Source organism: Notechis scutatus, chromosome 1 (assembly GCF_049901735.1).
Source record: "Notechis scutatus isolate UNSWTSFEM ecotype Mainland chromosome 1, rNotScu1.2, whole genome shotgun sequence".
NCBI classification, from domain to species: domain Eukaryota; kingdom Metazoa; phylum Chordata; class Lepidosauria; order Squamata; family Elapidae; genus Notechis; species Notechis scutatus.
Genome location: NC_142009.1, coordinates 125,109,854 through 125,126,197, shown reverse-complemented (window position 1 = coordinate 125,126,197; position 16,344 = coordinate 125,109,854). Strand labels below are relative to the sequence as shown.

The following is a 16,344-nucleotide window of genomic DNA, read 5'->3' as shown; positions in this document are numbered from 1 at the left end:
GTTTATTTGTGGATGATTTGTGTAAAGGTGGTGCTGACAAAACAAGCCTACTCACGAATCTACATAATTATGTAAACTCATGTTAACATGGGTGCTATTTCCAAAAGAGAAAAAAGTAAGAAAATCAGCTTCTTGCCATTTTTCTCTTTCTTGGGAAAAAAAAGTTGCAGTCTCATTTGAACTGACAGATCTGTTGTTCCTTTGCATGCACGAGTAAAACTCTGGTGTAAACAACATTGTTTTTTGCAAGTTGTCCATGTTCCTTTGTTGGCTCTGACCTCAGATTTCTTTTCTTCTCGAGCACTTGCAGTGCGAGCCTGTCTGCTTTCAATCACGCTGCCATTAAAACATCAATGATTCTGAGCTGATGTTCTCTAAAGGGAGATTGCAACTCTAATAAACAGTCTGAGGGAAAAAAGGCCCAGGGCATTCTTATGACAGAGGAGACAAGAGGCAGACAAAGGTGAGAAATTAGAAGAAGGTCCTAAAGGCAGCATTTACATCTTGGCACAGTGCCATGTCAGTATGTGACTCAGAGTCTGAGAGCAAAAGATAATGAGGACAAGTTGACATTCAGGAGGAAATGAAGGAAGAAAGCCCCATCAGTAAGTGAAACAGCATGTACATTGAATTTGCTCCATAACCCTCACACAAAGACAGCCCTTTTCTTCTCCAGCAGTTTATCCATCGGTCCCATTAACCTAAACTGAAGTAAATGAAGTAAACTTTTATTGAATTCTTTTTTTAAAAAAAAAAAATCTTATTAAGCAACAAACCATGCAGACTGTTCATTATTCATCCTCAGTGAGAATTGTGATGACTGCTTTTTGTTAGTGTGGATAGTGCATTACCCCTCAGACTTGGCTTTGCTTTGTTTCCACTTGCCTTAATTTCCCTACTGCCAGCCTGCCCACCGAAAATCCACTGCTCCAATTCTTCTTCTTTTTTTAATGTATGTTTTCTCCTACTGTGCCCCTAGATATTCTTCTGGCTTCAAAGGAAGTCACTTTAACCAGCATGAAGTCAAATACGCAACAGTTTGCAATGACCAGACAAAACAACTTGATGAAAGGGAGAATCAAAGCTATTTAAAATAACCCAAGTGTCTGGATCCTTTTTAGCTGCGGTGATGAGAATGATAAATTGCACACAAGCTAGCTGGGAAGGAAAAGGTTAGCAAAGCAGGGATACATCATAAATGAACAGAGGGCAGTGGGGGGGGGGGATTGCAACATTTAATTGACAACAAAAGAACTAGACAAATGATTCTTGGCATAATCTGTCCATATTGTCCTTCAGTCTTTCCTCTGTGGGAGGTTTCTCTCCGCCAGCTCCACATGCCTGCTGTCTTCCTGTGACTTGGGTGCCACCCCTGTGCCAAACTCAACAGGAGGAAAAAGGTTGGATGTGTATAATAATAAGCAATAGGTTGGGAGGTGGTAACTCCTCAGAATTCCATAAGGAATGGAAGCAGCAAATCAGTAAAGTTTTCACTGAGTTAAAAAAGAAGGAAGGAGAAGGACTTGGGAAAGAGGAGATTGGTTTTATTTCTTTTCCTGACATTAAGACTGTTGCCTGCTTCAATCAACCATACAGCTAGTTTTATAGTTATAGGACAGATTTGGCCATCAAAATCTAATCATGTGAATCAGTTCATAGTACCTCCATAAAAGTGTGCTTTGTACTTGCACAAAAACACAACATGTATTTGAATAAAACATGTTTTTCAACCTGTGGTTCATGTCCCTATTTCACTCACTGCTTTTTAAAGCAAAAGAGTAGCCTGCCTAGAGTCAGGAAAGGGAGGAAGGAAAGAGAAGAAAGACTTCAAGCAACATGATGGAAGCATGGGGTAGTAGTAGTGGATAAAGTTGGAGCATAAAGCCCATTCCAAGGACAGTATCTCTATTGTTGCCTTCACAATGTGGTAGATTAATCCCATCATCTCCAATTGATATGACCATTTGGCAGATTACTGTAGTGGAATGTATTCTGGATTCCCAGGAGGGAGGGAGGGTGAGCATTCCAAAGGACCAGGAGATAGCTAAGTTTGGGAAGAAGAGAGTTAAGGCAGCTTCTCCCTAATGGTTCTCAGAGTATATGTTTAATGGTGCAGGTAGTCTACTTAAGTTTGACAATATTTCTATCAATAGGTTAGGAACCATAAAGGAAACTGCATAGAAGAACCTCTTGGTTTTCTTGGTTTTGGAGCCTGACAATTTCATGTCCCACTGTTGAGATTAATAACTTGATTTAGGGATGTAAACAGCTGGAGAAGGAATTTTATGATCAGAATACAAGTAAATACAAGTAAATATTGCAGCCTGGGGCCCCATGTATGTAATGAAACCCATGTCCTGGTTATGCTGAGGAATTTTGTGATTTTTGTGAATTTTGTGAGTTTTATTTTTGGCATAATTTTAACAGTTGCATCTATCTTTATTTTAAAACCATGGGCCACTCTGAGCTATGTGTATGGGATGGCTGGCCATATGAATCAAATACATGAATAATTACATATATAGCCAGTCTGGCTTAGTGATTAAGATGTTGGACTAGGACTGGTGAGACTTTGATTCAGATCCATCCTCAGCCATGAAAAGCCACTGGGTGACTTTGGACCAGTCAGACTTTCTTGGCCTAAACTATCTTCTAGCATGGAGCTGATAAAAAAGAAGAAACTCCTTTTGTAAACTCATGGAGAAAAGGTAAGATTTATATTTAATAAAATGCTTGCACCTATTTTTAAAATTATTTTTTAAAGTCACATTACAATTAATAAAACCAAATTATAATTTGCTTTAGTGAGCCAGCTAGGTGTAATGGTTAATGTATCAAGCTGAAAACTGGGCAATTGTGAGTTTTAGTCCTGCTTTAGGCAAAATGTAAGCTGTGTAACCTTAGGCCCAGAGGTGGTATTCAGCAGGTTCTGACCAGTTCTGGAGAACCAGTAGAAATTTTGAATAGTTCGGAGAACTGGCAAATACCACCTCTGACTGGAGATTTTACAGTATTTTTCCCCTGCCATGTCCACGATGCCACGCCCACAGAACCGGTAGTAAAAAAAATTGAATCCTACCACTGTTTAGGCCAGTCACTTTCTCTCAGCTCTATAAAGGAGCAATGGCAAACCACTTCTGAAGAAATCTTGGCAAGAAAATTGTAGGGACCTGGCCAGGCAGTCTCCAAGAATTAGATGAGATTGAATGAAGGACAGAAAAAAGAAACAATTTACTTCACGGAAACTGACAAGTGCTGTTTTTCTGGGTAGCTCTCTTTCTGTCTGTGCTTGCCTTCACTATTTAATCAAAAGGGAGACTGAATGATATAAAGAGGGGGTGACTTTGCCCAAAGGAGGAAAGAAGCAGATCATGGCTGAGGTTGCCTGCAGTTCAAGTTTTCCAAACACAGCTCAGAGCTTCCTAAACCTCATTGCAGAAATCCAATGATATCTTTGTCTTTTTTTCACACCTTCCAAAGACATAGAACAGCTGTAGTATTCCTTCAAGCAACTTGACATATTAATAACTGCAACAACTTGTCGTTATAAAAATGGTTAGTTATATATTAATGTGTAAAAACAAAAAGTTGAGGCCAGAGTGTTTTTATTTTGTACTGTGCTAAGAAGAGTTAGAAGTCAACATCCCCCTTTTTGTTCTCCCCACAATGTATCTCACACCTTCTTTTCCCCATTCCTTTTTCTTTCCTTAATTTCCCGTTTCTATTTTTTCTTTCTATTTTATATAATTAAAAATTAAAAAAATATTGAATGAGAACTGTCTTCTCTGCTCAACTAAAATTGTATGAAGAAAAAAAATCTGCATTGGGTAAGAGATTGCTGAACATATCCAAAAGTTTTGGGGCATATCAGAAGGTCTTAATAAACACAATGAGTTTTTAACACAAAACAACCATTCACGGATATGATATTATCCATTCACTCTGTATGACTCTTGGTGATTCTATGGAGCAGGTCTCTCCATATCTTCTGATCTAGCATTACTTCTTTGATTTGTTCTGTGTTTTGGTTGCTGTCAGCTTTGATGGTGGTTCATGGATAAGGTACTGTAATTAGTTTCACATGTAGCCCAAACCTACACCATAATGCTGTCTTCTTCTCTTTTCCACTGACTCCTTCATCCAAAGTTTAATGTCAGGATTCCAGCAGCTACCCCAATTAAATCATGAGTCTCGAGCCAAACTTCCAAAACTTCAAAATGATTTATTGGGAGTTAAAATATCCGGCACTACCTGGGTGTAGCTGACTCCAAGACACATAATTCATTGTCACCCTTGACTCTGGTTTTCCCCCACCTCCTGGACGAATCATAATTCATATTTTCCAATGGGACATATCCATAGCCAAGTATTGTCAATCATGTTCTCCAGTAAGAATTTTGCGTGGCAGAAACTTCAGTCACCTTGTTACTATCTTTGAAAACTATTTCTTGAATGCACTTTCGGTTTCCAAGCTGCTGCACTGCTCCCCCCTCGCTTTCTGTTGGCAACTCTAAAAAGACTATAGAATATTTTATGAGTTGACATTTAAATCCTATATCAGCCTGGCCATTTTTTTATTTTTTATTTGCATTTGATGGAATGAAATTCAGCTCATGTAAGCTAATATCTTTCAGTAAATTTGTTGGTCAGAAAAGATGCTCCTAGAGTCCTCTTGATTTTATTTTATTTTGTGCCTGAGGGTAGTAACTCTACACTACTGATCTGTTAAATTGTATTCTTTGAATCACCTGCTCCCTCCACCTTCTACATGACGTGATTTAGTTCCCTACTCACTAGGATTTTCTTGGTTGACTTGTCTTCAGTTACTGTGGACTCATTTGACGTGACTTAGGGCTAAAACTTCTTTATATGCATCCTAATTTCCCTGACAAAATTAAAGATCTGATTACCTTTTCTGGGATTACAGTATTTGATGGGAATCCATTCTCAAAATTCTGGAATCTGGAAATCTCATTTGTAATCAATGAGATATATAATCAAAGACCACCATGTAAACACATGTAGAATTGTGGTGTTCATTTCTTCATCTTGCGTTTGCAAACTAAATTCTATCAAGCTAAATCATTATATTGATGCAAAGATATAGGGCACTATTGTACCTGCACTGAAGTGTTTCTTTTCCAATGCATTATGTACTCTAAATTTATTTTGCAAGCTCCATGTACATTGCTTGCATAATAAAAACCAAAATAGGTCATGTATTGTAAGGCTGATGTTTATTTGTTATATTGATATGTGTCATGAAAGGAACTGCATACCATGTGATTCTGGTGTTTTGTCTTGATTATTTCAGAAGGATAAATGCCATTATTTAAACATTATTATGTAGGGTAGAAATACTATCAGCAGGTCGAATGTTATCTTCTTCTTCAAGTCAGACTATCTTCAATATATCTTTGAATACCACAGTGATAAAGACACTAGCAGTAATGATTTCTTCCCTTCATAAAAATCTAGCATTTCCTGCAGTTTATTCAAATTCTTTAAGTCAGATTTAAATTTGCAGATTCATTCATTCATTCATTCATTCATTCATTCATCCATTCATCAAATTTCAAATTTACATGGCGCCTACCTCACTATCCAAAGAGACTCTGAATAAAGATCTGTTTTGTGTATTATTAACAATAATAGATTTTCACAAACATGACAATGAATCAACCAATGCTATTCATTAGTGAAATTGTTTAAAGTGAAGCAAAATAGGTCTATAGAACAATTTAATAACAAAATTACATTGACTGTCCAAAATATTGCAGCCGTCTAAGGCAATCTTTAAATAAACTTATTAGCTGTACAACAGTTTATTCATTAAAATGATAGATTTGCAATGTGGGTGCAAATAGCTCTTTTTTTTCTTTTCTTTTTTTTACAAATATTAATTTTCTTCCACCAAGGTTTTAAAGCTATTTTATTTGCAGGCAGAACATGTTTAATTTTTGAGTGTTTTATTTTATTTCTATAACTGGGGAGCTGGCAACTCCTGAGGTTCTTAGCCATCCAGATCTCTTGATTTAACTCTTTTTTTTTTCCCATTAGGAGTCCCAAAGATGATATTCTCATCATATTTTTAGGTGAAAAAAAAACCCAAATGCAGGAAACACCTATGCCAAAACATCATGAATCTACTACTTCTAATTTTTTCTATTTTTCATAATCACTTTATGGAAAAACAAATTAGTCTTTTCTAATTAAAAATTAAAGAAGACCAGCTTGTTTCAAAATCTTCAATTATTTTTGTATCCAAAAATGGCCCTGTGTTATTTTGGTTGTTTGGGAGGTTTGTCTACCTACCTAGAATTAAAGACAAAGGAAAAGCAATAGAAAGATGAGAAGCAGTTTAAGAAGTTAAAAGCACCATAATAATTTGCCATCCAACAAGTCCATGTTTTAGGACTGACCATGCCCCACCATATTAGCAACTGTTTGTCAATGAGGAAGCCTTTGCATTTATAATTATGTGCGCTACTTGGGCTCCACATTCCTACTAGGCCCACTAGGGCCAAAAGGTCATTTTTCCCTGTGCCCAATTTGTAATTTTTTTTTTACATTCAACCTTACAATTCAGAGAAAGAAGGATGGTTTCATGTTTATTAAACTACCTCTGCAGGGACTCTTTGCTTGAAAAGTCCTTTGACAGAGCATGAAAGATACTATAATGTGGTCATGTCGTCTTAAACTATTTGTCTAATTAACGTGAGAGGTTGCAGCAATTATTTTTGTTATCTCTGGCACCTCAAGTAAAAGAACTTAAATGTATGAGGTGTTTTTCCCCAAACACACAGAAAGGCACTATAATGAGAAAGAAATATTCAGCAATATTTACTGTTGAAGTAGCAAAGCAAAGGAAAAATATCAAAATAAATTAAGGAACCTATGTGCATGCTTTGATTTGATAAGGGCTGTAGCCTGTATCTGAAGAAGCAAGATTCATATCTGTTCAATAATATCTTAACTGTATTGACTATGTGTAAGTGTAGCTTACACACAGCTAGCAATTGATACAATGAATATTAAGAGGTGTAATATTAGAAGTCTGTTTTGTAATATTGTTTTCACTTTGACACTTCTGAGTTGGTGAGAACACAGTTCTGCCAGTATTAGGGCTGTGTCAAAATCAATATGTTACAACAGAAGTTTGGACTGACACTTTTAATTTAATCCCAACAATCCTGGGCTGCACAAGGAATGTAGATTTATGTTGATTGAGAAAGCTGCACTTGTAGTCTATACACAAGTTAACAGTGAAAAATAAAATAAGCTGCATATTTTCAATGCTACTTTTGGAGGTATATTTAAATCCCCAGCACCATCCATCCTTATATCCACATTATATTTATAATTCTTCAAAGGAATGCATATAGCTATCTTATTTCAGGTCAAATTCCCATACCATCTCTCTTTATATGGTATATTCAGACTGATCTCAGCTTCTGAATGTCTTAGCCAGGGAATCCTATCTCTTGCCTAATTCTTTTTACCCATGAAACAAGGACGACATAAGGAATAGTCTTCATAGAAAGCATATACTTCATCTTTAATCTTTCCTAGAGAAACGAGACCAGTTCCTGCCCTATAGGAAGAGGTTCCCACCTCCCCCCCCACTGGGCCCAAAATTCAGACGGTCTCTACCTGGTGGTGTTTTGAAGAGCCTTGAAGACTTGGTTCTTCTCCCAGGCCTTTGGCCAGGGTGAGTGAAGCCCCCTTGGATTGTGTGTGTTTGTTTTGTTGCTATTATTGTTCCTATTTGGTTCTTGTCATCTTTGCCATCTTTGGTTCTTCATTTTTGTTTCTCGTATTTTCTTAATGTTTTTATTTGTGAATCATTGAGAGTTAGGTGGCATTCAAGTTAAATAGATAGATAGATGATAGACAGGCAGACATACATACAGACAGACAGACAGACATAATTTTCTAGAGATAACTGTGTATGACCTTTACATTTGATTTTTCTTATATTTTCATCAGTAAGAGGGCAAACGTAATATGTTCAGTCACCATTCACTTAAGCAGAGGAAAGTCTTACCTTAGTGTTATTGGTACAAGGGCATCCCAGTTAATGGAGTGATTGGCACTCACTATCAAAATGTTTGGAGAAGGGCCACAGCCAAATCGAGCAGTTGGCTTCCCATTCACAAGGTAAAGATGAAGGAAATGTTCTTCTGCGAATTCATCACGAGCTTTAAAAATAATGAAATTATTTATTTATATGATACTTACACAGAGATAAAAAAAGTTCAATTCTTGCTCAGTTTTAAACTCATTAAGTGCAGGAGATTCTGAACAGACACAACCCACCAATGGAAGAGAACAAAATCTGATATGAGTTATCTACATGATCTTTTGAGATGGTCATTCAAAAGGGAGATGTTCTTAAGCGACAGAAAAGGAAGAATAAAGAAAATGAAATATTGAGAGCATCTTGGCAAGAGCCAACTGAAACTTGGGCTTATCACTGATGGTAAATTTAAGCATTTAAGTTCATCTCAGAAACAGCATATTAGAAATGTTGGAATTAGTCCTGCAATTATATATCAGTGTTTCATGTGTTATAGTCAATTGAAGTAAAAAAAATAAAAATAAAAATGATCTTGTTCTTTTAAGTTTGCCATCCAGCTAGACTATATTTGCATCTAAAAAGCAAGCAAAAGATATGCAATTGAAACTGCCACAATACTCCAGTGCTTGATCCAACAATGCACTTTTTTTCTCTTTCAAGTATCAACATTCGTGAAAGCAAAAAAGTCTTTTCTTATCAATAATTTATTACAGGAATGTGTATAATATGCCACCTGGAATATGGTCAAATGTATATTCAAACTTTGATCCAGCATGCTATGGTAAAGTCTTAGTTCTTCCCCGCCCCTCCCCCCCAAAAAATACAGAAGTCCACTTCTATACCCACAGCAAAAATCTCCAAATTAGTGTCTGTTTATGGCAGAGTACTTATGTATTTCTACATAACTGACAATACTTTTTAAAAAATCCTTCTCTCATACCTCAAGAAAGTTTGTTGTATAGGAAGCAGAATTCAAAAAAATTGTTTAGTAATAAGGAAAGCTTTATTTTCCTTCATCTCAGCAAGTATCCAAAATGGCTGTTCTAGTGGTAGGCCTTAACTTATGGCCACAATTGAGTCCTGAATTTTGGTTGTAAGTTGTTGCCTTTTTTATATGAGTTACCACATGAACTGACTCAATTTTACAATCTTTTTACAATGGTCATTAAGTGAATCATCATGGTCATTAAATGAGTGAATCATGTGGTCGTTAAATAAATCCAGCATACCCGGGGGGCCTTTTGTGCTGTTTTCTGCTGGAAAATGGCAAAAGGTCACAATTCATGGTCCTATGACCATGGGGCACACTGAAACAGTTGTAAATGCAATCTAGTTGCCAAAATGTGATCATTTGACTATGGGAGAGAAGAGTGTGGCAGACATAATTTTCAAGGGTGAGATGTAAGTACTTTTTTAAAAGTCTATCCTAATCTTGAATGGTCGTTCAGTGACTGTCATTAAGCAAGGATTACCTGTATTACCAAGAGGTCTATTTCAAAGTGTTTACTAAAGATGCTTTCAGCCTTGGAAGCCATATTTTACTTGGAACCTTCGAGGCTGCCATATTTAGTGCCTGGGAATTTGGGAAGGGGGGATTTCATAGAGAAATGGAAGATTAGACTCAACAACATTCTTTCACTGAAAGTCAAGGACATGTTACCCTGCACCTGAAGAGGAGTGTCTGGAAGAATGTCACCATTTGGGACATTGTTTGATTGGATCATGTGATGGACTGGAGTGCAGGGGATGGATCTTTGATTTTCTTTTGGGAAGGGAAAACTTGGAGCTCTCAGATTCAGGTTTTCCCTGATGTGCCAATATGACAACTCTAATAAAATGGAACTTTGAGGAAATACTTGTCTTGGAGTTTATTGGGTTGGAGTTTGTTAGTTGGAACACTGACAGAGGACTTTCATCATCATCATCACCACCACCACCATCACCATTTCTCTTCTTCTTTATTAGAATGACCATCTGACCACACAATTCTGTTTATTGTTCTATCCTACAGTCTTCTTGTTGGTTTTTAATGCATTTTTCCTGTGTCCTCTCTACCTATCCATTTGTGATTTTTGTTACTGCTACTTATTTTCTCAAGCTTTTTTTTTCTCTCCCAAGCATCTTTAACATCAGGTATCCTGTTCCACAACTTTCTTATAATTTGGAAATCTTCTAGCTGGTGGTGGGATTCAACATTTTTTACTACTGGTTCTGTGAGCGTGGCTTGGTGGGCATGGCATGGCTTGGGGAAGGATACTGCAAAATCCCCATTCCCTCCTCACCACACAACTTGCTTTCCAGCTCTTTTCTCCTGTGCAGGGCAACTAAAGAAGACCCAGCCGATCAGCTGGGACTCGGGAGGCAGAGAATAGATGGGGGCGGAGCCAGTCAGAGGTGGTATTTGCCAGTTCTCTGAATTACTCAAAATTTCTGCTACCGGTTCTCCAGAACTGGTCAGAATCTGCTGAATACCACCTCTGCTTCCAGCCCTCAGCTAGCTCTGTGGAAATATTGAATCAACACCAAACAGACAATCTTCTGTGCCCATACCCAATCCTTGCTGTTTTCCTATTATTTCAGTTTAGTTACTGAGGCCTTACCATCACAAGGCATGCTGACAGTTAGATTGCAATCCAATGAAAGTAAATCACTGCCAAACATAGCAGGGCTTCTTTCTGGGATTTAAGAGACAACTACAAAACGATCTGCACCAAAATATGATTGGGTGCACATGGGCAAATGTTCTGTGAATGGTTCGCCTAGGACAAGGGTGTGAAACTCACGGTCCGTGGACTGGATGCATCACATGCTGGGCATGGCCCCGCCCGGTTTAGTGAAGGGGGAAAAAGTCCTGATATGTCACATGATGTCACCATGATGACACAAGTTTGATATTCCTGACCTAGGAGAAAGTACTCCACAAGGAGAGGACCAACCTAGAACTAAGGAGAAATTATCTGACAGTGAGAACAATTAATCAATGGAACAGCGACTTGCTTCCAGAAGTTGTGGATGCTCCATAACTGGAAGATTTTTTAAGAAGAGATTAGACAGCCACTTGTCTGGAATGTATAGAGTCTGCTGCTTGGACTAGAAGACCTTCAAGGTTCCTTCCAATTCTTGTTATTCTGCTTGCTAAAAAGTTTGAAATCACCTTTATGCAATTCTGAACATCTGGAGCATATTGTTTACAAAATCACCATCTGGCTTTGTTCTGCTTTTTAGCTCTCTGCTGGGCTGATGATGAAAATTGTCCCAGAAGTTTAAATGCAGGATCCTGCAGAGCTTAGTGTTGTTTGGATCTGTCTAGGGAAAATAATCATGTTTGGGAAGACTGCAGTGTAACACTTCCCTAGAGAATAACTAAATATCAATTAGCTGGCAAGTTATGGCTGTGATAAATAGCACAGTGAATGAACCTGCAAAGCTCATCACAGCATATAATGCCCTGCCAGGACTGGCAAGTACAGGAACAAATGGTCCATTCTTCTTTTCTACTCAATGAATTTGATGTCAATATAATTTATTGTCTATACCTTTTTTATCTATAGAAATCTATGATCCAGTAAAATAGAAGCTGTGTGGGAAAGTGCAAACACTGAAATTATTCTTGGGGTTATACTTTCACTGACTAGTTTCAGTGAGGTGAGTGAAAATGAACCATATTTTGGGTGGGGTTCTCTTCCTATATAGGGACCCCCAAAGACCCTTTCAGCCATGAACCCACCTTCTAACTGAGAATTATTCTTTGATCTTTTTTATTATCAGAGAGTTCTACTGTAGAATCCCGGAGTTGAAAGGAATCAATAAGACTGAAAGGAATGAATTGAAACTAAAGCATTCCAGAGAAATGGACATCTAGCATTTGCTTGACCCAATGCAATGAGGGGGACCCTACTCCCTTCTCTAGGTTCTCAATTTTACTGTTGAACTGCTCTTAATGATAGGAAGTTTCTTTGAACATTAAATCAGAATCTGCTTTCCTATATCATGACACTACCATTATGGATGTTGCAATCTGGAAACCAAGAGGACAGGCCTTGATGTGTGTGATATTGGTTCAGGTATTTGAAGACTGCTACCATCTTCTCCTTCTGTCAATATCAATATATTATATCTGGCTTTACAGGACATAGTTTAAAATCCTTCCTGTGATCATCTTCAGGGAATGCCAGAAATTTATGTGACTTGTTAACTTCCTTCGGTCTCCACAAAGATGTCGTCCTTTGCATAGGCAATTAAGTTCCATCATAACTTTTTTTTGACTTTTTATGTGATTTTATAGAACTTTTATCTTGCCATTTTCGGCCTTGAAACTGGGGGACCTGTTGGTATCCACAGAGGATCAAAACACAGAAGATTATGGTTTTATAAGAGGCAGAGTTTATATTACAATATCATTACACAGATGTTGTTATTTTGACAAAATATCTGGTGACTGAGGTGCACATGATTCCTCTGCTTCTTAATAGCTTGGCTAGTTGACTTACAAGTTGTTAACTTTGGTATGCAGATCTAAGTGTCCTATAATATGGGACAGTTATCCGTTTATTCAAGTACATCTTTTGTTTCATTTATTGAAATAAAACTTCTCTCTTCTAGTTTACTTAAATCCAAACACTTCAAAATCACTAAGGCCTGAAGACTCTGATTCAAAAAATAATCTGGAACCATTTATTTAAAGGCTCAATCTTGGGAGAATTGGTTGGTCCTGTTCTATTCCAGTCATCTTTCAGGAGGAGAGGACATCCCCCATTCAAGAACAGGGACTGAAGCTTAATTTTTTTCACTAGAAGTACAGATGCCTCCAGTCTCCAGGTGAGAGAGTGGAGATGCTAGGAAAAAAATAGGGCTGGCTTGCCTTTCTGAAACTTGCTATATAAATAAAACAGTTATACTCACCATAAAGGAGAGTGCCATTTAAAGCCGTTGTCTTCACAGTCAAGTAAATTGTCACTTTGTTCCGTTCTTTCTCTGATGCAAATCTATCCTCCGACAGGGATGATAGTGAAGGTAGTTCTAAATAGGAGTTTCCGCTGAATGATGGGAAGAATAACGTTGTATCTGGAGCAAACAAAAGTACATGACTGTGTCAATGCAAAATTAGACTGACTTGCTTTTTTTGCCCAAGGAAAATAAGACTTCACGCCATCAGGACCCTGCAAGAAATAAAGATGGCGAGAGAGATATTTGTCACACAAGCCATTCCTATTCTCCTTTTGTTTGCTTTAAAAGAAGAATGATTTTGATGAGAGCTGTATGGTATTCTTGTGGTCATCCTGGATATGGTAATAATTATTCATTGACTTGTAAGTGCCATCCCCTTAATTTTACATAAAAACACAGAAGAATATGAGGAAGCTCTTCTTTTCTCTACAGAGAACTAAATAAGAACGGGAGTCTTCATAAGCAAAGAAGCTTAACAAAAACAGACCCATGAGCTCTTTGGAAGCATGTAATGAGAACTGTAGACTCTAAAGATCTACAGAGTCATTCCTCAGTACTACTAGCACCATTTCTCAAATCTGCTGCTTCAGGTAGCCAATGAGCATTTCTTTTGGCCTTTTACTTGCAACAAAGCTGAGCCAATTATTTATTTTGTCTTTTAAATTATTTAATTATTTTTTAAAAGCAGAGGTAGGACTCCCATATTCTAGGAGATTTTCTTCTCCGGGACATACACTTTCAACTTGATAAAAGCATTAGTGGCTTTTTTGAAAGGATATTCCCTGACGCTGGCTCTGGTTCCTGATCTTTCCAGAGCCTTTCTTTCTCTCAGCCACTGCCAATGTCCCAAAATGGCATCCCCACAAGCTCTGGTCTTTCCAAAACTTTCATTTCCTCCCTCAACTATCTATTCCATGGAACTGTTCCTTCTAGTGGTGATCTCAACAGGAAGTAACCACGTTCCCAGAATGAGATCTCCCATGGGACTATCCTTTCCTCATCTTGTCATCTTTCCTGATTTTCTCCATTACTAATATTCTTGGCCTTCACAAACTCTTGAATAAAATGGCCCAGTTTTGTTTTCATACTGACCAAGGTCTTTGTTTAGCTACAGATGTCTCCAGATCACTGTTGCACAAAACTTCCTGCCCATCTCTAGACAATCATGATGACTTGGCTGCAGTACAGAAATTGATTGTTACTGCCTTAGGCCAAGATGTTTTTTTCTTTTTCTTTTCCAGTCTAATCTACAGTTTTGGAATTCCTAGGAAGATTCTAACCCAAATACTAAACAGGTCTGAGTTTGCTTCGGCTCCAGACTCAACCATGTTCCAACAGGATGGAACAATCCAAGTTCCAGCAGACAGCAAATTGGTTTGTAATTTTTTTGTTGTTATTAATTTGTAAATACAAATTTTACAAAATTTTGGCAATAATAAGAAAACATCCAAATAAATGTATTGGTCACAATTAAATCTTTATCTATTTCCCAGAAAATACTGCATTGAGTTGGTGGCATAGTGGTTAGAGTGCAGTACTGCAAGCTACTTCTCTGCAGCCAGCTGCCTGCAATTTGGCAGATCGTATCTCACCAGGCTCAAGGTTGACTCAGTCTTCCATCCTTCTGAGGTGGGTAAAATAGGATCCAAATTGTTGGGGGCAATATGCTGACTCTGTAAACCGCTTAGAGGGGGCTTTAAAGCACTATAAAGCAGTGTATAAGTCTAAGTGTTATTGCTATTTAAAGCAGCAGTTGCCAATCGGTGGGCCATGGCCTACTGGTGGGCCACAAAATTTTTTTGGTGGGCCGCAGGGAAATCTCACCCCCAGAGCACCCCCCCCAAAGCAATTAATCCAGGCTGCGCAGAAACACAAGGCTGCACTGCCCACATGGCGCACGGGAACCCTTCCCACCCACTCATTCCTTACCCAGCAAACTTACCTGCTAAATTGCTATTTTTCCTTTCTCCGACAATCAGCTGTTCTGCTGTGTCGAGAGATTTAGATTAGCTAGGAAGCAGGAAATGGTTGGATTTCTTGCTTTCTAGTTAGTCTTTAGATCTTCAGCTCTGCTTTTAAGCACAGCTGAACCTCCCTTAGGATTGAAGGTTCTATTATTCAGTGCAGACTCACGACAAGCAAATTTTATGTGACAGACTCAGGTAGCCGATGGCAGATAGATAGATCACTGAATGATTCTGTGAGCAACTCAATCTGCCTGCCTGCTTTGCCTGATTTTGGGTAAAAGTTGCTCTTTTTAAATAAAAAAATTCAATATTTACATACATGGTGTGTTGTGAGTTAATTTTGTGAGTTTGCTTGCAAGCAAATTTTATGTGACAGACTGAGCTCAATGATGGCAGATAGATAGATCTCTGAATGAATCTGTGATTCTGTGAGCAACTCAATCTGCCTGCCTGCTTTGCCTGATTTTGGGTAAAAGTTGCTCTTTTTTAATAAAAAATTCAATATTTATATAAATATTTATAATATTTACATACAAACCATGCCTAGCCAGTCACATGACCACCAAGCTACACCCACAAATTAGGCCATGCCCACAGAACCAGTCAGTGGTCCCTGGGATTTAAAATTATGAGTTTGGTGGTCCCTGAGGTCCAAAAGGTTGGTGACCCCTGATTCAAGGACATTCGTCCTTTAACCAAATTATTTGAAAATCTGCAAGCAACATTACATTTTCTAATGCTTTCTAAAACTCATTTTATTATAATAATTATTAATGACTTCACCATATTTTACTACATTCTGAATAGTGAGAGTTGCAACAAATCTAAAGCAATATATTAACCATATTCATTTGAATAATAGCATGCTATATGTAAAGCTATATCTCTCCTCTAAGATATAACCATAATTTTTAAAAAATCACCCTTTCATTGTTATTTTACCACATGACAGCTACTGGAATAATGAAAATAAATCTGTTATTGGAGAAAGCTGGTCTTTCTTGCTGTGTATTGCTTGTCTAAATGATTACTTTAGCAAATAGGTTAATTAAGTAGATGCATTGATTAGAATTTATTCTGACAGCTCAGTTTCAACATCTGTGCATCTTTGAGAGGCAAAATGTTATACCTGAAGATGGAATTTGTGTAAATTAAACATCTGAGCCAACAGCTCACATGATCTCATTGAATAATACCAGAACCCTTAACGTGAGACTTGTTAAATTAATATATCAACTCAGTTCGTTCTGTTTCTTTCTTCTTTTACTATTGTTTTTTAATGCACAAAATAGATGGATTATTTAAACAGAAACCTCGCAAGAATAAAGATACAAAAATCAGAGAAGATAA

General features: G+C 37.6%; 1 protein-coding gene across 1 annotated transcript in view; it reads right to left on the bottom strand.

Annotated features, from left to right (window-relative positions):
• Window positions 1–16,344, bottom strand: part of EYS (EGF-like photoreceptor maintenance factor) — a 169,594-nt gene that overhangs the window by 105,958 nt on the left and 47,292 nt on the right. Inside the window, exons 2-3 of the mRNA XM_026665113.2 lie at window positions 12,983–13,144; window positions 8,048–8,201 (exon numbers count right to left, since the gene is read on the bottom strand). Coding sequence (XP_026520898.2) covers window positions 8,048–8,201; window positions 12,983–13,144 — 316 coding nt within the window. The remainder of the gene's footprint in view (window positions 1–8,047; window positions 8,202–12,982; window positions 13,145–16,344) is intronic.